Source organism: Spea bombifrons, chromosome 4 (assembly GCF_027358695.1).
Source record: "Spea bombifrons isolate aSpeBom1 chromosome 4, aSpeBom1.2.pri, whole genome shotgun sequence".
In the NCBI taxonomy this organism is placed as follows: domain Eukaryota; kingdom Metazoa; phylum Chordata; class Amphibia; order Anura; family Pelobatidae; genus Spea; species Spea bombifrons.
In genome coordinates, this window is record NC_071090.1 from 72,871,684 (window position 1) to 72,895,334 (window position 23,651).

Below are 23,651 nucleotides of genomic sequence, written 5' to 3' on the forward strand. Positions count from 1 at the left end.
CACTAATGTTTGGATTTGGAGACAACCCATTTTATTTGATTATCAACAACTATATGGCTTCCAATATGGAGGGTTTGATGTGGAACCACCAATGCATATTGACCTGTATAAAGTACAAGTATATGGAGTATATGGAGTATGATAATGCCACCTGGCAGGAAGAAAGAGTAAAAACTTCACCAGTTTATTCATTCTATAAGTCAACAAAATAACCTGCTTATCAGGGAACAGAAGGCTGCTGAGTAAAACATTACACTTCCCCGTAAGTAACTAACAAGTGTATCCACAGTACTCCAGTTTATATCCATTGTTTAATGCCAGGTATGCAGAAGATGGTTAATTCCAGGTTGATCAGTAGTTTCTATTAATCATCTGTTATGTTAATTGTCTGTCGTTTCTGTGCCTGGAAGCGGGTGCGTACAGCTGAGATTAGTAACCGCTCCAACGCATACTGATTCTGAGTTGAAGAAGAGGAGCAGCAGCTATTGGCCTTCCTGCTCAAGGTCAGTACAGGGTTGTTGACCAGAGTATACGCTAAATGCCATTTTGTCCTGGCTTGTTTATTCCTGATGTCCCGGGGAACATCTGCAAGACAGAAATGTTTTTTTTTCAACCAATTATTAATAAGCCTCAATTTCTCTGGGGTCAAAAATAGATATTTAACTAAAAAGTATTTGTTGTTCCAATAGAACCACAGAGTACCAAAAGTGAAATCACAGCACGGTGATCACCTTGTCTCTAACTAAAATATTAAATGTACACAAGTGACTAATGTTATAGGACTAAACTAGCAGGTATCAGCACAAAGTGAAGAGGCGCAAAACAAACAAAAAAAACCCACCGCTACTAAAACTACTTAGACAGCATGAGCTATGGTCCACAGGGATATTCATATTTTAAAAATCAAATCCCCATCTTGGCATATTTGGAGTATTTGTATGTACCCCAAACAGTATCTTATGTGATAGACCTGTGCGTCCTGGGGTTGGGTTTTCAGTGTCCCTGTTTGCCTTGCTATCGAGGCATTTCAGCTAAACAGTTTAAGCTTAGGAGGTGATCGTTGATTGTCGCCTCCTAAACTCTTTTAAGTTAGGTGTCTGTCACCATATTATATAAGGTGGACGTTGATGTCTGGGGAGGGGCTACACAGGGCCCATGGTGCCTTTCTTGGTGTTGCTGAATGCTTTGACACCAAGGCATTACAGCAACACCCATTTAAAGTCATGATGTGCCGGGCACATCAATTGTCGTGAAGGGATTAAATTCATAATATGATTCCACAAAGTACAAGAGGGAAGTGTATTTCAGAGGAAGAGAAATGTAAGGACAACAGGTCATAATCTAAAACGCGATGCAATGTTGGGAAGTTTTCTTTTTCTGAGAGGGTGGACGATAAATGTAACTTTAAATATGAAATTTAAATATGTGCTCCAATGAATCAGTCATAGTCCTGCTAAAAGTAGCCACGGACATAAAAAGTATCATTTGATAACATCCATCCGCACCTGGACTTGTTTGATCCTGTTTGGAAGCTGAGGCCTGCAGGAGGAGGTGACAGAAGGACAGAGCTACAGGATGAGTGTGATACAAGTCCACCTGAAGCATACCAATCCACGTCCTGTATCCTGCAAAAGAAACTAAAGTTACCCTCGCTCTTACTAATGCAAATCTATGCGTCAAATGTACTAATAAAAAGGTTTGTACCTAAAAAGGAGAAAAGCACAGTTAAAATGATACCATTAATTGGCTGAGAGTTTAGTTGCATTAATGCCCGAGGAAGGGACCTAACAACATGGTCTTTCATTTAAAATGCTCATGTGATTTATAAAAAAATGCATAGGAGAAGTTCCCTGCTGGGGGGAACTGTCCATTTCACCACAATGCAATAAATCTGACAAGTTGGAAATGAAATTATTTGCATGTGTGAAAGTATAAAGTTGAAGAAATGTAAGACAACTGAAAGAAATCTATTTTTGAGAAGATACAAAAATATACATGCTACAGCGAGGCAACATGATTTACCATGACTAGTCTGCTGAAAATGTTTGTGGAATGTTTGTCTCAGTAATTCTGTGGTACTGTTTTTTTGTCAGTATTAAACTTAGAACTACAAGAATAATCTTTTAGACCAGCAGAGTTACAGGACATTGGCTCTCACCCATATCAGCAGCCTCATAACCTCTTGGGAAGATTGGACGGTCAATCCTTGCCAGTAACCAGCTCCCAAGGAAAACATTGAGTATGACCCTGATCAGACAAGCTCCAAAACCCAAGATTGCAGAGTAGAACATGAAGAAATAGCTGAAGTTCTGAAAGGCTCTCCTAGGAATGGAATCATAGCAGCATTAACAAAAAACACAGTATGAGGAATATGGGCGGGGCTGAATTTCCCATTATACTGACTAGACACACGTGTCTAGGGCATCATCTTTCAGAGGTGAAAAGGGAGATAAAAGGGATGGTGTGTAGCAACTCCTCACCACTTACCTCTGCAGCAGTGGCATATTAAAAAAAAAAGGAGGGGCTCCCCTGTAAGATGTATCTTAGGGCCCCCACGCTCCTCCTACTCACAGTGACATACCTACACACACTAACATGCTTAGATACACACTAATATACTAACAAACACATACATACTAACACACTAACCCTCCCCATTACTAATATACACATTAGAATGCACACACTCACCATGGCAGTTACTCACTAAAATCCTCACTCTATCATCACACCAATCACATATTACACATTGCTCCCATCACAAATACCACCTCATTAACCCACATCTATCACATCTCACATACACATCTCATTCCTTCACACATAACACATAACTCACTCTCTCACACCTATAACATCCCACTCCCCCACACACTAACATACTTACAGACTCACACACATGAATATACTTAAACACACATGCAGTAATGTACTTACAGTAACATACTTACACACACTAACAAATGTATTTACACACACCTATCTAACTTCGTAGGCCCTGAAGTGGGTAGGTTGGTCCTCCCACGACGCTTTATCTGATTGCCAGTAAATGACCTCATATCACAGTGCTTAGACGTGCCGTGACTGAGGGAGCATGACTTGCCAGGCTAGTGGTATGGCCTGCCCCAGGGGGGTTAGGGGCAGTTGGTGTTGAGGTGCCCCACTGGGCAGTGGACAATGCGGGTTACTCCATTCAACAGTGCTCTGCAGTCAATGTCCTCTCTGCAGAGCAGCGGAACTTTACATCATATTACTGATTGTGATTTACTCTATTGACATTAATGCATTTAATGGATTAATTAAATGCATTAATAATAAATGCATCACATGTGTTTTTGTATTTTTTTGCCCTGTTTGCGTTTTGTCTCTTGGATGCATCCTACCATCACACTGACTTACATGTGGCATTGATCATGGTGTACAAATGTGCCATCTAACCATGGAAGCAGGGGCTCTATAAGGATAATGCTCACACTAGAAGTGATGCACATTTAAGGAACCTGTGTAATGTTTTTTAAAGCTATAAACCTACTTATGACACCTAACACCTGCTTTTTGGAGGGGTAGGGGTCATCAACAAGTTTGGGAGTAAAAATAAAGGTAATGTTACATGACTTTCCATAAATAAAGGGCTGCTTTTATTGCTAGGTGTATTGATCTACAACAGTCTATTAATAGTTTTGCCTGACATATTTAAAGACACAGCTGATGCATTATAAAAGAGTACCTGTTATTAATGGCCAGTGGTTTGACCTTGTCTGCTGGAGAAAGTTTGTCCTGCAAAAACCAGAACTGAGCTGCTAGGATCTGAGCAATGATTACAGCTATCATCAGTACTATTCCCAACCTAAAACGAAAGAAAATGATATGATCAAGAACACTACATGATCATCAACACGTCTTCCCACCATGTTACACCAAAAAAAAAAAATGAAATAAGATATAGCAGAGATAAATAGTTGCATAGTTAATAAAATAATGAATAGGTCAACTGATGCTCTGAAAAATGTGTGTGTACTCTGTCTCTTAATAAAATGCATTTGTGGATAGAAGGGATGTTTGGCCAGTGAATTGTGAATTTATCATCCTAATAACAACTTAGATCTTACACTGTGTAACCCACGCCTTGTAGAATCAGCATTCCCTTTCCTTCTCGTATTGGGATGATGATCCAGAACGTAACTATCAGACTTATCAAGAAGAACAGAATGTGCAGGAGAAAATATCCTAAAAGGAAACACATACAAATATGTTACTTTTATAATCAGAGATGCATAACATTGATTCTGATTATTCTCAGTGCCCAATAGAGGGACTGGCTTCTGGTAAACTGCCCCAGATCTGCTACCAGTGGAATAAGCCTGGTAGAATCTCTGAATATATCCTTTCACGTGTGAAACGAGAATGCATTCATATTAAGGAGCTAAAAAACCTTGGATGTCAGTTTTGCTCATTAAAGGTTTATTAATCATACAGTTGCTTAAAAACAGTCCTGGCATTCCACCAAAGCCCCTCTCCTATCAATGACATCACTGAAGCCTGGCCACCTATATAGCCACTCACACCTGCCATTTCATTCTCATCCATGTGAAATGGCAAAACTTTGCAGATCCACATTTACACGGGGATAGTCACTGAGCGTTATAGTTGTGATTAGAAGAGCTTAAAGGTAATATCCCTTTTCTGCAATGACAAAGATGGGCAGGCAGAGCACTGAAGACAGGCAGGATTCAGAGGCCCTGCTGAAAAAATGTTTGGTATAAATAAGTGTGCTTGTCCCCTAATAAAATTAACAGTTCTTGTTTGACCCATGGTTTGACATGATTTCTCACTCTCCCTGCAATCCCCCTACACCGATCACACTGTGATCTCCAGGCAAGTCTCCATGATCGGTGCGTAGGAGGATCGATCGGATATCCCAGCAGGGTCTAGACAGACCCTGCAGGGGATATCCTGTCCTCCTATGACCTTCCGGGTGACATCAGCAGTGACGCATCCCGGGAAGGGAATGCACAATCTCGCGATCGGGCATTTTAAATGTAACGGCCTTACGGCGATTACGCCATGACAGGAGAGACAGTTCAGGTTGTCAAATGACAGCCTGATCTCCAGTGTAGCGACAGGCATGTGTCAGGACGTACGTGTATGTCCTAAAGGGCTTTACTAGATTAATTTTTAGGATGTCCAGGTACGTCTATAGGGGACTGAAGGGGTTAATTAACCCCTTGCACACCATGGTGCTTCCATGGCATTCGGGGTCGTCCTTATACTGCAGGGGTCTATGTTATACCCCAGTCACTGCTTGGATGAGGGGATATGATAGATACATATATATATATATATATATATATATATATATATATATATATATATATATATATATATACCGTATTTGCCAGAATATAGGGGTTTAGTGCAGGGATACCCATTTCTTATCGCCTGACGCCCGGGACATGCATTTCCGGGCGCCGGACAGATGTTTTTTTTCCATTTAGGGTTAGGATTCAACTGTTTAGATGTCCCCTAAATGTAATAATTTCTGTGATAAGTAGATGTAAATCTACAAAGTTGTCTTTAAAATATTGATTTTTGTTTAAATGTTAACTGCGAATATATTGTATTTCAGATCATCTAAGAATACTGCTTTTGTAATGTCTTAGACCAAGGGACATAATAGTTAGCAGTTTCCACCATAATTGTTCCAATTTTACGTCACTTGGAGCAAACACGAATCTTGTTTATTGTTTATTATGTAATAATACATATTATTACATAAAATGTATCTCCACCACATGTGTCAGTTTGTCTTAGTCTGTCAATTCTCGTCTTGTCATATCCCTTGAAGTTATGTATTTTATTAAGCGCTGCGTAAACTGTTGGCGCTATTTAAATAAAAGATAATAATAATAATGTAAGATACAATGTATTACATTTGATACAGATCAATGCATAATTGTTTATAGCTGACCATTCCCCTTTCAGTTGTAACATTTAGTTATACTTGGGACACACTGAATAGCCAGTGTGGAATGCTGTTGGTTATTGTTCTAATTGTTGAAGCTTTAACCTCTTCAGGACCAGGGTGTTTGCGCTAAATGACCACAGCAGTTTTTGCTAACTCATTTAGTGCCCCCACACATTATACATTGTTTTATTTGAGCACAAGTAGAGCTTTCTTTTGAAATAATAATTATATATATAAACCATCATTAAGTATGAAAAATATATAAAAATGTGGGGAAAATTAGGGAAAAAGGCAAAATTTTCACAGTTTCAACTATAAATATAACCAGTCCAAAAAAAAGCCAGAAATGTAGGTATTTTTTTGGAAACACCTCATATGCCTGGTATTTTCAATTATTTTGGCACTTACATCCCTGTTTCTAAACAAGATATTTTAACAATGTATATGCTGGGAGTTGGGACCCAATAGTGGCCAGAAAAAGTTTCACTGTGTTTATTTTTGTCGATATATAAATAGGGGTTAGAGAATAGCATAATGAGTAACACTAGGATCCTGTTGGTGGATAGTTATAGGTACAGTTAGATGTTAGGTAACAGTACTGTATAGTGTTAGGGTTATGTCTCTGGCTATTGAAGTGAAAAGGATCAATGATTAGTGACCAAAAAGGTCAATAATCTGTGGTCACATAGCATTTTATTAGGTTAAACATATATATATATTGTATTTTTTTATATCACTTGTAAGTGACAAGTTTAGGTCACTAACATAAGAGCACAGCATTGATTTATATTTAGTCCCCACAAAATAGGTCTTGCTCGGGGGGACACCTGGGCAGGCAGCAGCTGCAGTGCCTCTGCGATCACCACGATTGTGGCAACGTGGGGGCATTTTTTTTGCATGACGTACCAGGTACGTCACAGAACCAATGAGCACACTTGGGCATGACGTACCTGGTACGTCACCGGACGTGAAGAGGTTAAATTGTTCCTTTGCATTAATGTAATATTTATGTTACTTTAACACCAAATTAACACCAAGCCTCAATTTCCAAAGATGGAGTTTAATCTTTACTGTCTAATTACTTAACGCTCAGAAAAATAGTGTGTAATAAAACAAAATATTGTGACTGCAATAGTTTGAACTTAAATTTTTTTAGAAATCATATAAAATATGATGCTGTGAGCTAGAGAGTTTTCAAAGGGTAAATCTAGTAGGGTTCTCTATGGAGAAGAGAGGTATGGCCAGCAACATTTTTACTCCAGTCACCCATTCCTCTGCACTGCATTAAAAGGTGGGCAAGCCTTTAAGACACAGAACACCGATATATGACCTTCCGCCTTAGACCCAGGCCAGGAAAGTATTGTGTTTCACTTACCCCATAGCAAATATGCAATCTGATTTCCTGTGTATCGGATACTAGCTGCCTGAAGGAAAACAGATATTATTGGGTACAATTTCTCACATTTGTCTGTGTTACACCATGTGATACTCCTCATACAATAGCTCACAGTTGTTTAGATAGGATTATAAATTAAAAATGGAGTCTTACCACTTTACAAAGCAAAGACTGTAGCAAGAAACAGTGGAACCAGTCAAATATTATTTCAACCAATTCCAGTTTTTGCATTTTACATGTTAAAAAGGTGAGATGGAGAGCCTAGGGGTTCATCTCAAGACATGACATTACCTCCAGTGACATTATCAAACTCCAAGTTTGACAGCTTTTTAAAATTGTTAGGACCAGATTGAAAACAAAATGTTAAATGCAGATTTGGTCGTATTTCAGACCATCTCAAAATATAGCTTTTTTTCATGTCTCAGAACCAAGGACATAATTATAAATGCTGAAGAAATAGTCAAATATAGCAGTTTGCACCATAATCTGACATTAAGACAGTTTGATGTTATGTTCAAAATGGGTTCCTTACCAGAATAGCAGGTGGACGACTCCTACAGGAAACGTTAGACACACCTTTATAAAGTTGTTTAATTTGCTTCCTAAAGTCAAATAAGAGGGCCCATTTAAAACGAATAACTTCATGTATGATGAATTTGTGATGATTTAGTTTTAAAATATTTTTTTTATTATTATTTTGGTGACAATTGGTTAATTGGATCTTCATATAAATTTCAGGTCTTCCAGTCCCCATTTCTGCAATTGTCATCATTCTGAATGTTCCTCCATAAATACGTCAAATCAGCTGTTGATCTCAGCTAAGAGAACAATGATATTTAACAATTCACCTTTATAGAGAATAACATTATTGCTATCACAGAATCAGGAGAGGGCTGGCGCCTTATGGCCCGGGTGTGGGGGGCCGGTTGAGTAAATCAAAGTGGACCAATCAGCCCTTTGCCCCCCTAACATACACATATATATCCATGCTCATACATGGATTCATGTGTAGAGTAACATACAATGATTAGTTGGGTTACTGTGACAGATTCTGAATAAATAGTGGAGAAAACTTTAAATCCCACTGTGTTAGCCACAGAGTGAGAGAGGGAATGAGTAGTCAGAGATATAGGTGGGCAAATAATATAGCCCAGCCAAGTATAGCTAGCTCTCCAACTAGGAGGTTTTTGAATGTGGTATCCCAAACTGCTGTATACATCAACTGTACTAATTAAAGCTTGCATTATTTTAGTAAAGTGCTGTGCTTGCAACCATCAAAATGCCCACTAGGGGCATAAAAACTCACAGTTACCTGTAGCAAGAGAGCACATGGAAGATGTAAATTACACTTGTGAAGGCGGCAGGGAAGGTGGAGAAAAACCAGCTCTCTGTAGACAAAGCAAAATGATGTACTGTTATTTTAAATTATATTCCATAATTATCAAACAGAACAGAGAGCCAGAGATAAGCTTTCTGACCTCTTAGTACACGTAAGACCATCTTTGTTTTGTTGGCAAATGAGACGTTAACAGATCCCATCACAAGTTTGTCCAGGCCTTGTACGGCTTTGGGTGAGACGAACAAATCCACTAAAACAAACTGAATATAGAAATTTTTTAAAGAACAACCATAACATATAGCATGGTCCAACTAACAGAAGGTACTGAGGAAGAAAATAAAATATCCCAATAAAGGAAGGTATGCATATGCCGATATTATAGCTTGGAATGCTTGTACTATTTGTTAGTAAATCTGCCCAACCTACGTACTGAGCATGGAGAGGTAAATGGGAAAGATGAGCAGCACTACAAATGTAGTTAATGCTCCATGATCTACAGAATCATCTGGCTTTGAATCATCATCAGCATGAAATCATCTGGCTTTGGAGTGGCTGGTGGCATTGAAGGGAGTGATAAGAAAATTACTTGTTAGATTATGCGGGTGTAAGGAATTGGATTGGTTTGTCAAAATAAACAAAACTCTAGGGATGCAAAAATGGCTTTGCTCTTAATGCTAGAGGTAAATAGGTAATACATCTTTTTGGCAAAAATAGCAAGGGGACAAATAAATAGGAAGATTTGTTTTTCTATGTGACACAAATAAAGGAGGGCCACAGACACGAGTGACCTTTACATGAAGCAACCTACATTATACAAGCAGATAAGGCATAGCACGACTGTCACAATCATTCTTGTGGGGAATTTAAAATATGGATCCCAGGTGTATATCTTCTGGTTGATGCAGGAGCTCCGTGTAGACTTTCTGTGAGCATAGGAAAGATAAACCATGCCATATAAAACAGGTACCAGAAAACACATGGTCATCCCAAGTTTTGAGACTGGTCTAGTTCTTACTAACCAAAGATTTTCAACACTATTGAAGTTGCATAGCCAGCATGCCAAATATGAAAAAGCTAAAAAAGGGGTTAACAAAAAATGTGTACTTTGATATACCGTATATGCCCTGTTATGTCCAAAATGAAGGAAAGTCTTAGGCAGGACAAGAAAATGAAGTAAGTTCTTCAGCTGCTCTGGTTGTATGCACAATTGGACATTATTATGTGCGTTACTTTCCTTGTCCTGAATAGCATAGGCGTTGGCACAGTGAATTAGAAAAAGGCATATTATGGTCAAACAAAGCAAAAATGCCAAAAAGTAATGGTTTGGAAGGGATTAAGTATATTGCTAAAGGTTTTACATTTTCTTCTCAATAAAGAATTAACTTACATTTCTGGTACAGGGTGCAAGAGGTGTCTGACATAACATAACAAGTGGTATGGTAACAGGGGTTCTTCGTTCTCCTACGTGAAGACAAAAAGCAGGTAGACTCTAGTATAAAAATAATAGCTTTTCTGCATGTATGCAAAACTCCTTGGAATGTCATTGCAATTAAAACATTAAGTACGGCAATATGGCCTTAAACAGTATGTTTTTATAAAAATGTAGTATTAAAAGAAATGTAATGTAACGTTAAAGATTAATGGCCATTAAATTTCGGGAGAGAAAAGGAGCAGCACAGGGTTTAACACCATTTTTTTTTCAAGGAATCCAGTCTCTTGACACCCACCTGTTGTATATCAGGCCTATGAAAAACCTTGACCACATTCACCAGCATGTGCAGGAATTTTCCCATCAGAAATAGGCAGCAAATCAAAGACGGGACTGGGGTGAGGATGAGGATGACTGATGTCTAGAATGGTTTGTTAGATGTCATTGTCACGTACAACTTTATACATCAAGAGACATAATTTATTTAATAGTCCAGGTTGTTTGAGAAAAAACAAATAACCTTTTCGTTTGTATATGTTCCTGTCATTAAATTATTTAATATTTTTGAACCCAGAGGCTATTGGGGCAGCCAAATGCTGTAGATATAAATGCCTAAGATCAGTCATTACACTGTGCTCAAGCAGAATTGTCTAAGACACCTAAGCGCTTGTAAATAAGCTTAAAACTACCCAGTATCTGTACTGGGTAACATAGAGCTCGATGCTGCAGGGTCACACCGAGTCCATGGCCCTGAGTACCCGATTCATCTTATATATGGATATAAATACTAATCAATTATCCTAGGAATCACTGGCTTAAAGAATGACCTCTACTCACAGTAGATATCTTCTGACATTCAAAAATGTCTGCAACCTGCACACAGAACCTACAAGAAGAGGCGGCAATCAGAATCCATGAAATGTTAATTATTCACTGATTAATACAGGGAGAACATTAAAAAGCAATACACAAAGAACCAGAATTTCTATTTGAACCTAGGTAAAATTGTAAAATTGCACAGATACAAGTTTCTTCAGCACAAACAGTATTTATAGGCCTATAGGCACATAGGCAATTGCTAGGTGAAGTATCACATTAGGTGTGATACAAGTTAAGCTGTCGAGATGTCTGGACTACTTTGGACTATTATGCAAAATGTCTTGGTTTAAAAAGGTATTTAAAATTATTAGCCATAATTAAAGTGCCTTTCACGTGAGCAGCATATTTGATTATTATCTGAGTATCACCAGAATACTCTTATTTGGAGGTATTTTGATTCACCAAGCCTCCAAAAGGTGAGGATCTCATTATATTGGGACAAGAGCATCACTCTTTCCATGATTCTAGCCATGCTTCTAAATTCCCTTATTCTCACATAACACACAAACATAACATGGAGATCAAATGGATTGTTGAATAATTGTTTCCGCTGGTTGTATGCGCAACCAGTTATTGCTATTATTCATTTATTTAGAAAGCTTTCTTATTATATGACCCTGTAAAAAATAGTCATCATACTAATGCAACATGATGATCCATAGTTACCAACTAAGAGCATAGCAAAATCCCAGAGATGAACCAATCAATCTGTGGTTTGTTGACAGGCATGCAAAAAATGGATAATAATCCAGGCCAACCTCCAGTGAAGACAGGAGATACACAAGAGCTAAAGAGAAGAAAATGATTAAAGCATCAAAATTATAATTTATATGGATGTTTCAACATTGTAATCTTAATGTACGGTATATTTTGTGAAGGTAACCCATAGCTATTCAGAATGTATTTTAATAGCAATGATCATCAACCATCAATTTAATTTCACTCAGATGGTGGTAGATAAGTGGATCATCTATCCAGCATACATCATAGTGGTTAGTACAGTGAAGGAATTTACACATGTATGGGATAAGACCAAGGACAAAATAAGCTTAGGACATCTTCTGGTTGAGGGGTTCAGGAAAGCCAAGTGACCCCCCATTAAGTAACATACACACACACATATTTACATGCTCACTCTCACACAAACACCTATTCTAACACATACATACATACATACACAACCATGCTAACACACACCTACACACTCAATCTATCACACCTCACTCTCATCATCACAGCCTTAACTTGTCTGGAGCCTTTTTTAGTAGTTGCTCACATTCTGTGTGAGTGGCCGCACTATTACCTCATGATCACATAACATGGCATTCAGTGACTCCGCTGTGTTCCTAGCTCTGCAAGTAGTCTTCTCTAAGTTGGACCGATCTCATTTAAAGAAATTTGTCCCCTACCCAATAGGCCAGCCTGCCCCCGGCTTGAGGCTTTTACAGCAGGAATAGAGATGAGCAGACTAGATGGGTCATATATTTATCTCCTATTAAAATATGTGTCTATAAGCATGCAATAAAAAATGCCCGCTTGTCATTTGGAAGGCAGTATCATTATATACATCATGTCCAATGTTCTGTATAAATAAAATTCACAACATGGCTTGTTCAGAGAGGAACTTCTGCAAATCCTTAACCCTCCCTTAGAAATTAAAATTCATAAGTAAAACCGTATGAGTTTTAGAACCGTGCGCAAAATCATTTGTCAGCTCTAGTGCTTATGCAGAGTTCTTCTTACGTCTCTGTTATAACAAGGTTCACAAGGTAGAAGCTATCAACCTTGACCCATGTGTCTCACTGAGTCACAATTCCCAGAGTGAACTTTTTATAAAACAGTTCCAGAATTTACCAGATTATCAAACAAGATACCTTTGGCCCAGGGTGGTGCACTAAAGTTGAAGTAGTTTGAATACTCATTGAAGAACAGCAGAAATACAGTGGTTGCAGTCGCTCCACATGCAGCTCCATAAGACCATCTGTTGGTGTAGCTGCTTATAAAGTTTACTGGCCTGAATAAACAGAAAACATTTAGTATTGTATTGATACAACTTATTTGAGCAGCAGCAGTAGCCAGGGCTGTTCTAGGTAAAAAATGTCTCTGGTACCAAAGTCTTACAGACAAAGAAGAGATCTGAGTGATGGGGCCTATGTTAGGTCTGGTGCTAGCCAGAGTGTCTGGCCTTAAAGCAGAACTTCTCCTCTAACTTGGTATGTAACTGAACTCATTATAAGTTAATTGTAAAATCTGTAAAAGTCTGAAGGAAGGTGATTTGTATAAGCTGTAGAGGTATTAGGAGAAGGTGACTGTGGTCATAAGAAATTACCCTTCTAAATACCCCTTACGTAAGAAGAACCCATAGAAACTATAAACAAAGAGGTAGAGAGGGCTACGTATCTATATGAACCATGGCTGTATGTACTTCCCTGCCATAGAACCAAGGATACATATATCAGATAGATTAGACCTATAGAAACAATTCAGTGATTTGCTGCTGAATGTAACAGTTATTCACAAAAAGAAGGGTTAGCGATACTTACACAACTATTCCAAATCTTTTGTCCAGTGGAACTTTATCAATGAGTTTTTGATGTCTAGCACGTCGTTGCAAATATGATAAAAGAAGTGTTATCAGAACCTAGAAAGAATGCAATATTTATATGGTATATATGGTATATTGGCTATTCTGCTATTATGTGCGCACCAAATGTGGGACACATTGTATCCTGAATAGCAGGACATACACTGGGTAGGAATGAAGGACGGTTTAATGACATATAATTCTACTGCATGTATATTAGTCCATCACTTTTCAATTGTATATAGAAAACAACACTTCTATCTTATTTTACAGATTTCTTGCCTGCTACTGAAGCAGGAAAAATATTAAAGTATGCCTCCAGCATGTGTAGGGAAGTTGAGCTGAAAAGTGCTAAATACGTATGCTTTCCCTGCAAAGATTTGCATGCAGCAAAATGCACAAGAATATGCACTAAAATCTCAAAACCAGGATGTCCTTTTAACTAAACAATGTATTTATTGCTAATGGCTAAGCTCATTAGAATACACTGAAAGTATTCAGTGTTTTAGATAAATAACTTATTTTTGGTTTTGTTACCAAAAAGTATGTTAAAATGTCAGAGCATCTATTGTTGCTTGCATTTTACAAGCCATTGAGGAAGCATCTTACCGCTGGGATGAGTGAAAAATGAACAAAGAGGTCCATCCTAATAGATTTTTGGCATGTATCTGCTCCTGACTCTCTGGTCCCATTAGTGATGGTGAATCTTAAAGAGACAAACAAATGATATAAAGGTGTAACCAATGTTCCCTCTAATTTTTCTTAAGTGGTGTGCGCAGAAAATTTCTCTTGTGCAAAAATTTTCCCATAGCCAAAATATTGTGCGCACAATATGCTTCTGCAAATGTTAAATTTAAATTGTTATTCTATATTTTTGGTACAGCTCGCTCATGGTTAATAACACTACATTATAGTGTGATAATGTAGTATTAGTTACACAACAGTATTACTTACTGTAATGTTTTTTAAAGGTGAAATTCTCACTGCATAAGTAAATTATGAGCGAAAAAACTGTTGTGCGCAGGGGTGTACCTAGAGTATTTGGCACCTGGGGCGGATCCTGTACATGGGACCCCCACACACACACTCTTTAAAACTGCATAGCTTCTATCGTTAGGCAAACATTGACAGGGGTACAGCATAACTTATTATTTACTAAGGCAGACATTGACCGTGTTACAGCATAACTGCTATCATTATATACCGAGGCAAACATTGACGGTGGTACAGCATAACTGCTATCATTATATACTAAGGCAAACATTGACGGTGGTACAGCATAACTGCTATCATTATATACTAAGGCAAACATTGACGGTGGCACAGCATAACTGCTAACATTATATAGTGAGGCAAACATTGACAGTGGTACAGCATAACTGCTATCACTATATACTGAGGCAAACATTGAGGGTGGTACAGCATAACTGCTATCATTATATACTGAGGCAAACACTGACAGTGGTACAGCAGAACATCTATCACTATATACTGAGGCACGCACTGACGGTGGTACAGCATAACACCTATCACTATATACAGAGGCACACATTGTCCGTGGTACAACACAACACCTATCACTGTACATTGAGCCAGACATTGACAATAATGCATCATAACCACAATCACTATATACTACGCCAAACATTGATGTGGTGTAGGCCTACCACTTTAGTGTCTGGTCTAGTATCTATATATGTATATATATATATATACAGAATGTTTTCCTACCTGTCACTTTTCTTCCTCTTCGTTCTTCCTCTTCTTTCAGTGCAGTGGAGGCGGTGGGCGTGGCTTCAGTGCTGTGCGCCGGGATACGGCATCAAATCCCGACGCACAGCATCAGTTGCCGCGCGCATCGCAAGGGAGCAGGATCGGAGGTCTATATTAACAGACCTCCCGCTCCCTTGATTTTTTTAAGACGGTTAGAGGGAGATCCTTGATCTCCCTCTAACCGAGCCTGCACCTCTAGCGGCGGACATTACTGTCCGTCTCTGGAGGGGTGCCGTACACACAACCAGTAGCGGACCGCCCCCCGTTCGGTACGCTACTGGTTGTGCGCACAATTTTTGTTTGTGTGCGCTCCCTCTTAAAGCTATGTGTGCGCGCACAAGCGCACAGCTTAGAGGGAACACTGGGTGTAACTACTTTTATACCTGGCATGTAATAAACAGAAATGTGTATATTCCTTTGAAATGTAATGTAAAATTGTATATTTCAACCAGAAAGCATTGCATTTCCACTAGCTTCTCAGAGGAGACCTGAGACCCAGTAATTTGTTGGTGAGATTACTATAATTCATTACCCTGCCCTGGTACCTTTACCGTTATTTGGAACCTTATACAAGTAGTTGTTTATTTAGTTCTGTTTTATAGGTGTCAACTTTCATAAGTTCCTTGACACACCACGTGAGTTAGATTACATATTTTATTATTATTATTTATTGTTTTATATAGCGCCATCAAATTCCGTAGCGCTGTACAATGGGTAGACAGGACATAACAAGTCTTACAATGTCAACAAATACACGTTTTTTATTTTTACATAATAATTAACGTGTGCCATAAGCCAAGATATTGATTCATGATTATAGTAAACATAGTGTAACAGGGTCACCAAGAGAGCTGTAGTAACTCCCAGAGATCACCCAGATGTATCCTCCTGTTGTCCACAAAATCACTTCTAGCACCAGTCAGCATGAACACCTTGGAACCCTGCTATGTGTACCCAATAATTAGACACAACTACCTAGGATTGAGTACAGCAAGAATGAACAGTTTATTCTTGTAAAACATAGCCTCATATATCCACAGAACTGCATTAACATAGATAATAGATACATGAATACAATCCAAGCAAATAAGGTGTCTTTGGGAACCCTGGGGGAGTAAGTAACCATAGAGCAGGTTACTAAATCCTCAGGGTTTTGTTTGATAAAAGTCTTCAAACAAAATTGAGTAGCAGCATGCTTAACAGTGGTGAGTTTATGCAGAAACTATATAAACCAGCACTTTTTATAAATGGTTTAATATCCATTTATTAAAGACATTTTTCCCATTACACCCATATTGAATGCAATCACACTGAGGAATGTTTGAAACTGTGCTACCCTGACTCATAGAGGGGGGAGTGATAAACAAAGTCAAATTAAAACATAATTTAAGTAAAAAAAAGCAGCAGAGAAAAAAAGAGCTCATGGTATAGAAGCTCATCAGTTTAGTGAATTGACCTATTCTTCTGGAGGCCAAAAACACATAAAAACAAAATACAATAAGACGCTGTTGTATATAGCCTGTGTAGATGCTATCAAGTCTTCTGCCATACTCAACGGAGGACAGCTACTCTCAAACAGAAGGTAATTTAATTTCTTTCCAATATCTTGGAATTAGCACTTTCACAGCATTTAAAAGGTGGATTGTGAGTGTTTGTACATGTTTAGTATGCCTTGTGTTGTGGATAAGAATAGTTAGAGGGTCAGATGGGAGCTATGCATCCACCATCTGGCTGATGCTGGTAATAACTTCCTGAATAACTGAATCACGGGACAGCTGCAACAAATTTGAAGACAGTTTCCTTTAGCAGACCTACATTTCCAACATCTCTGGTGCAGTGGGGTAGATTTTGTGCAAACTTGTATGCACTCTGTAGCATCTAGTTGAAACTTTAAGCAAGTTTTACATCGAAGTGGAGCAGTGGTTATGTTGAGCTACTTTTGATCAGATAACGTGATCTCCAGGTCTTTTTCCCACCGCCAAAATAAGGCTTTTCCAGATGTTTGGTGCTCACTAACAAATAGTTTATGGATGACAAGTCTGTGTGGGGTGTCCGTGGGTAAGCAGAGTTTCTCAAAAGGTGTGAGTGTATCTTATGGACCCTCTTCTCACATCCTAGGCAATATAAAATGTGGTAGTTGATATGTGCCACTGTGTTGGTATGGGTGCCAGTTATCGTATGTAGAGACTTAATTGCTTTCCCTTGTAGTGTGATCTTCTTAAAGCCATGTTGAAACTAATCGTTGTGAGTTAGAGAAATCAAGGAGGACAGAGTTGATATAAAATCCCTTAAATTTGGATGCTCCCCTCCAGTGTTATGGTAATTGTGCGATGGGAGACATTCTTCTGCAACTGCTGGGAAGGTATTGTCACATACACGACTGAAGACGTTAAGGTACTAACACCTGGTTCAAAAAGGGAGGATCAGGGCAGGGGGGGTTATGGTGTACCATCATCAATGTCTGGCTGATATCTAGTGAGGGGATCTATGCTGTACCACCATCAATGTCTGGCTCAGTATATGGTGATGGGAATTATGATGTATTGCTACTGTACGGTTTGCTATTGTCAGGTACCTACCGTTAACCCCTGCGGACCGCATCCACAGAGGATAGGCCGCATCCTCTGTGGATGGCTCTGTTACGGCGCACGCCGTGTAGGGCAGACGCCAGAAGGAGAGTGACGGTGGGGAGGTGTGTCCTGCGTCCAGTGATGCTGGTGGGCAGGCAGGGAGGCGGGACAAAGCAGGGACGGCGAGTCACCATTAATATGGCATAAAGGGGAAGGAGGGCTTTTGGGAGGAGTCAGACTTTGGCGGCTATTTAAACCTGCAGCCCTGTACATTCATTAGTTGATTATTCTGGTTACCTGCTACATCCCTTTTACCTTATTGCTGGACACTTGTTTTTGGATTCTACGGACTTTGACCTTGGCTCGATCATACAGACTTTGCCGATTCTCCCTACCCCTGACCACTGATTGCTTTACGGTACTGCTTTTTGCCTATTCCTTTTGCTTTAGTGAATAAACCTTTGCTGTTGCATTATCTACTGGTTTCATGTCTACTGCTTCACCTGGTGTCTCTCTGCGCCGTGCTCCAACCACCCAAACCTTACAGCTATATAATGATAGGAGCCATGATGTACAACTATTAGTGCCTGGCTTGTTATAAAGTGATGGGAGTTATGTTTTACCTCTGTCAATGTATGGCCCAGTATATAGTGGCGGGAGCTATGCTGTACCATCATCTGTGTTCGGCTTGCTATATAATTATAGCAGTCATGCTGTACCACCATCTGTGCCTGGCTCACTATATAATAATAGGAGTCATGCTAAACCACTCAATATCTGGTGTATAGTGATGGGAGTTATGCTACACCACCGTCAATGCCTGGCTCAGTACATAGTGAAATGAGTTATGCTGTACCACTGTCAATGTCTGGTTTATATGGTTATGGGAGTTATGCTGTACCACTGTCTAGGTCCGGCTCACGATATAATCAGTCATACATTTGAACTACTTTAATATCTATATACAGCTGATGATTTACTTGAAATGTTGCTTCATTTATTATATAGATACATCTTAATGAGTATTTGTACCTCTAAAAGAAATTTTTCTGCACATTTTAATACGAAGACCTTTTTTCCTGGGAATTAAGATTAAAGCACTCTAAAGCCTTTTGAACTCACAGTGTATTAAAAAGGTTTTTCTTAGGAAAGTCCTAAATATGTTCTAAATATTGGCAGAAGGAGATGCATGCAATTTCAATTTAATATCTAATATACAGTTTAAGAGCACATATTTAAAACTCACTTCTATAATCCTAAATTTCTTTAAAAATGTATAGCACCCTTTTGATAATAGCTTGTTTTACCCAGTTTATGCATTGAAAATATTATGGTATATTACTTACTATATACCAGATTTAGAATTTTTCATTTTGAAATTCATATTTAGCACCTTTTCTCCTCTTCAGCCCTATATAAACCTCAGAAACTGACTACACCTCTGCTGGTGGTTAAAACTATGTACCCTTGCCTAGTGTTTTCTCCACTATTGATCCTGAGTTTGGCCCAGCTTTATTCTGTTTTCTGGCTCCCTGACCTTGCCTCTGATATACGTCGATCCTGAACTTCAGCTCCTTGACCTCAGCTCTGAGATCGACTACCCTGAACTAGGGCTCTCCGACTAAGGCTGTTCTTGACTATCCTGTGTGTGTACCCTGAGAGTTTGTCCTTGGTCTTGGAGGATCATCAGAAATTCCCACAGACGCTCACACCCAAAAGTCTCATCCCGAGGGTGGAATGGTTTGGAGAGCTCTTCTGAGACCGACAGGCTCTCCCCATTGGGGATACAGTGTCCTACACCGTACCAGCATTTCCTCTGGTATACTGAGCATGACAGAATGTTATAATCAACAGATTGTCCACAAATAACCAAGTACCCATCTGATAACACAGTATAAAATCTTTACATATATATCATGGAAGCTGCTTCTGTCTTTGTGTTGCTACACTTATCTAGACAAAGGCATGATGCACACACATACATACATCACATACTTTTGGTCATATAGTATGACACTTGATCATCACAACTATATGAGCTTGCTGGACATCCCATACCAAAATCATGGTAGAGCCAAAAAGGCATTAATGTTAGAAGAAGAGGTCAATCTAAAGCTAGATAGTGAGAGGTTTATATGTATGTTGTATGTTCTAGACCCAAGTATACTGCAGCACTGGTTGCCATCTATTTAATTTCCCTCTTTTTACCCTCATACTTTCAATACATAACCAACAATGTATTTATGGGCTTAAAGGCCAAAAGCAAAATCTAATACCCATCTTTAAATATAATCCATATAACTGTATCCATGCAGACTTCTCCCAGATCCCTGCCTTCATTACTATGTGTTTAGACACCAAAGCAAGGGTGTGTCTATGTTCCCTGACCAGAATTTTATTGGCAATTCTTTGTCCACTTTTACATCCATTATCGCACTAGTTAGGAGGCGAAAAACAAGGGTGGCCATATACTTTATGTATGAAATAACTCTTGAAAGGCTTTTTATGCAGGATATTGGCAGTTAAGAGTGTAATTAGCTTTACATAAAGTGTTATGTTGGGGAACAGTAGAGATGATCACATGAAGCCTCAATATGGTTTTATGGCTGCAGTTCTTTTGAGCAATATCAGTTTAACAGTCACTGCCAAAGAGGATAACAACCCTGCCCCACCTTGCTTAAGGGTTGTGTGGTTGAATCAGAAAGGGTCTTTATCCTGAAATGTTTATCACAGAGCTTAGGCAGAACTGAAGGAGCTACTCCGTGCTGGAAGCAGAAGTTTTGGTGTGGATGTGCTCACCAGTGTGTTCGATCTTTTTCAGAATGAACCAAACTCTCGACTTAGCTCTTCCTAATGTTTCTGCTTTCTCTCTGAGGTTTTTTTTCTTGTCCTAAAGGTGGACTTCTTTATTTCCATTGACTTATCATATTGAGACTTTACAGCAACAGCTTCCAAATGCAAATTCCACATTTGGAATCAACCTTCGACCTTTTAATGGCTTAATTGCTAATGAAATGTGGGGGCAGCCCACACGGCCCCAAACAGCTTATTAATCAATTGTCTAATTACATTTGGGTCCTTAAAAAAGAATGGGACTACATATAACAAGTGATGTAATTCCTAAACCATTCACCCAATTTGGATGTAAATACCTTCAGATTAAAAAGGTCTCCACTTCAATCACATCTTGATCATTTCAAATCCATAGTGATGGCTTGCAGAGGGAAATTATGAAAATTGTGTCAATGTCCAAATATTTATGGACCTGACTGTATGTGTGTAGGTACGCGTTATATACATACATATACACATACCGTATTTGCTTGAATATAAGATGTTTTTTTTTCCCCCCAGAGAAAATGCTCTGAAAAATATTTCTCGTCTTAAGTTCAAGGTTGTCTCAATCCAACCTCGAATAGAGGTCTGACTCTGACTAAGATCCAGATCCCCCACAGCACTGCAGGGGGCCTGGACCCTCCTCTCCGGTAGCCGGTGACCGTCTGTGCATGCTGTCCAGTACTTGTTCTGGCGTGACATGACCTTCCAGCACTGCATTATAGAAGCCCGGCGGAAGTGCCGGGCAGCAGCATAGGTTGTCTACACGCATTGTGAAGACGTCTACTGGCAAGTCTGGGGATGTATTAGTAAGTCTGGAGGGGCAGAGTGGCATATCAGGAGGTATAAGGCATATCTGGGGGGGCAGAGTGGCAAGCCTGGGGTCAGATGTGCATAACTGGGGGGCAGATTGGCAAATAAAAGGAAATAAAAACAAGAAATGCATTTTTCTCATAGTTTTTATTAAATATGAAAAAAAAGTTTACATGAATATTTATTAGTAAAACGTTTTCCAATAGGGTAGTCTTATATTCAGGCTTTTTTCCCTTAAATATTCAAATTTTGTGGGGTCGTATTATAATCAGGGTCGTCCTATAATCGAGCAAATACTGTGTATATACACACATATTTTTATTACACTAAATGTAAACCTTCCAGTCTTTATTTGCTTGGTGGATGTATTTCACACTTAATTCTTAATTACCCCTTCCAGGGAAGTACCAATAAATATCTTGTTTCAGTGGCTTCAGACTTTACCAAGAAAGCCCATTTTTGAACTAGCTGGCAGACATGAAATTAACTATTAGCTATTAATCTCTGCTCCAACAATACAGGCTGTAAATTAATCTCAGCTAAGCCATATTATCAATTTAATGTTTAATGAAACTGAAAACTTGGCAGTAGTGGAAGGCACAGTAATAGAAGCAGTGAAATTTTAGTGTGAGGTAGTCATTAAGATCTGTGGCCGTTAGGATGAGCAGATAGCTCCTCTCACTTAGAAAACTACATTGTTGAGGTCATGATAGCGATTCCTTTCTCTCTCGCTATCCCTCTCTCTCCTTAAAGTGTCTAGTCATAGTGCTTTTAGTAATTTGGGTACACCAGCCCACACAGTTCTCAAAGTTGGTACACAAGGTAGGCGTTTGAGGATACAAGCTACAGAGCTGAGGGAGCAATGGTGTAAAACTCCTGGAGTGCCAGGCAAGATGTGTTGAGGGGCCCCTCCCCAAAGTATCTTGTTTTGGGTTGAAAAGTTTTTAACTTGTATGCACTTATATAATAATACAGGCACAATGTAAAACACCTTGTCAATGGTCAGTAATAAAATATTACACATCATTAACAGCAGATTAGGGACTGTTTGAAAGGACTGACTTCTGCACCGAGGAACCTTGGGGGGCCCTGCAGGGTACTATTTAAATTGTTGGTGCTGAAACCTTGTAAGCCCTTTCGTAGACCCTCTCCTACATTGTTCTGGTACCGCCCAGTGTTGCAAAATAATTATAGCTACAAAACGCGTCTCCAAACAACCACAGCAAACACTGCCCCACACTTGTGCTATACTTCTTTCAAGACACAGCTTGCCACTTTTGAAGGAAACAATTAAGCACTATATCTTTAGCAATCTTTACCGACAATCATAGAACATCACACTGTCATTTACTATCGTATGGAACGCGATATGTAACAATGGAAAGCAAACTAAAAAAGAAGAGTCATTAACATCCTTGTAGCTTTTTATGTATTTAACACAAAACAAAAAAAGAACCCATTTTGATTTTCATCATGATCCAAACACATAGATTAAATTCTAGGGAACATGTACAGTATTAAAAATACACTAAACGCAAGGCATGTACTCACGTCCTGGGTGTAGGTGAGGACTCCATCATGCTGCCTCTGTGAGGTGTAAGGCGTGTCTGCAAACAGCTTCCAACCAGGTGAGAACAGAAGGACGGGCATCATGTTAATAGTCAGGAACAAATAAGCAGTGTTTCACAATGAATGGCAGTAAGTGGGGAGTTTTCTTAGATATGCTGGCCCAACAAAGAGGATAGTTTTACAGTTTACTGGAAGGATCATACTTCAATGTAGTTCAATCGGTACTAGGATCAATCTTTAGAAGCACTCACTGTTGAACATTTACATCTATACAATATTTTTCATATCCTAAAATAGCCATGTGAGAAAACAGAGGTGGTGTTGGATGGACATTTTATGTGCTACACAAGTAGGTTTAAACATGAAATCATAAAACGGCAGATAAGAATTATTCAGCCCATATAGTCTGTCCCTTATTTCTGCTGTAAAGACTCACATTTTAACCAGTCATTGGTCTTCTTACATTTAGGCTAGCCATATGCATTTAAATTCCCCCACT

The 23,651-nt window shown here is 39.0% G+C and overlaps 1 protein-coding gene across 1 annotated transcript; it reads right to left on the reverse strand.

Annotated features, from left to right (window-relative positions):
• Positions 1-79: 79 nt before the first annotated feature.
• LOC128492107 (stimulated by retinoic acid gene 6 protein-like) lies at positions 80-14,271 on the reverse strand. Its single transcript, XM_053464550.1, has 17 exons — positions 14,202-14,271; positions 13,552-13,649; positions 12,883-13,022; positions 11,675-11,795; positions 10,967-11,015; positions 10,428-10,550; positions 10,088-10,161; positions 9,509-9,623; positions 8,840-8,960; positions 8,674-8,749; positions 7,894-7,963; positions 7,341-7,389; positions 4,110-4,227; positions 3,728-3,847; positions 2,159-2,322; positions 1,506-1,625; positions 80-585 (listed from the first exon to the last, which is right to left on the reverse strand). Exons 1-17 carry the CDS (start codon positions 14,235-14,237, stop codon positions 365-367), a joined length of 1,815 nt encoding a protein of 604 aa, XP_053320525.1. The 5' UTR covers positions 14,238-14,271; the 3' UTR covers positions 80-364.
• Between the last annotated feature and the right edge of the window lie 9,380 nt (positions 14,272-23,651).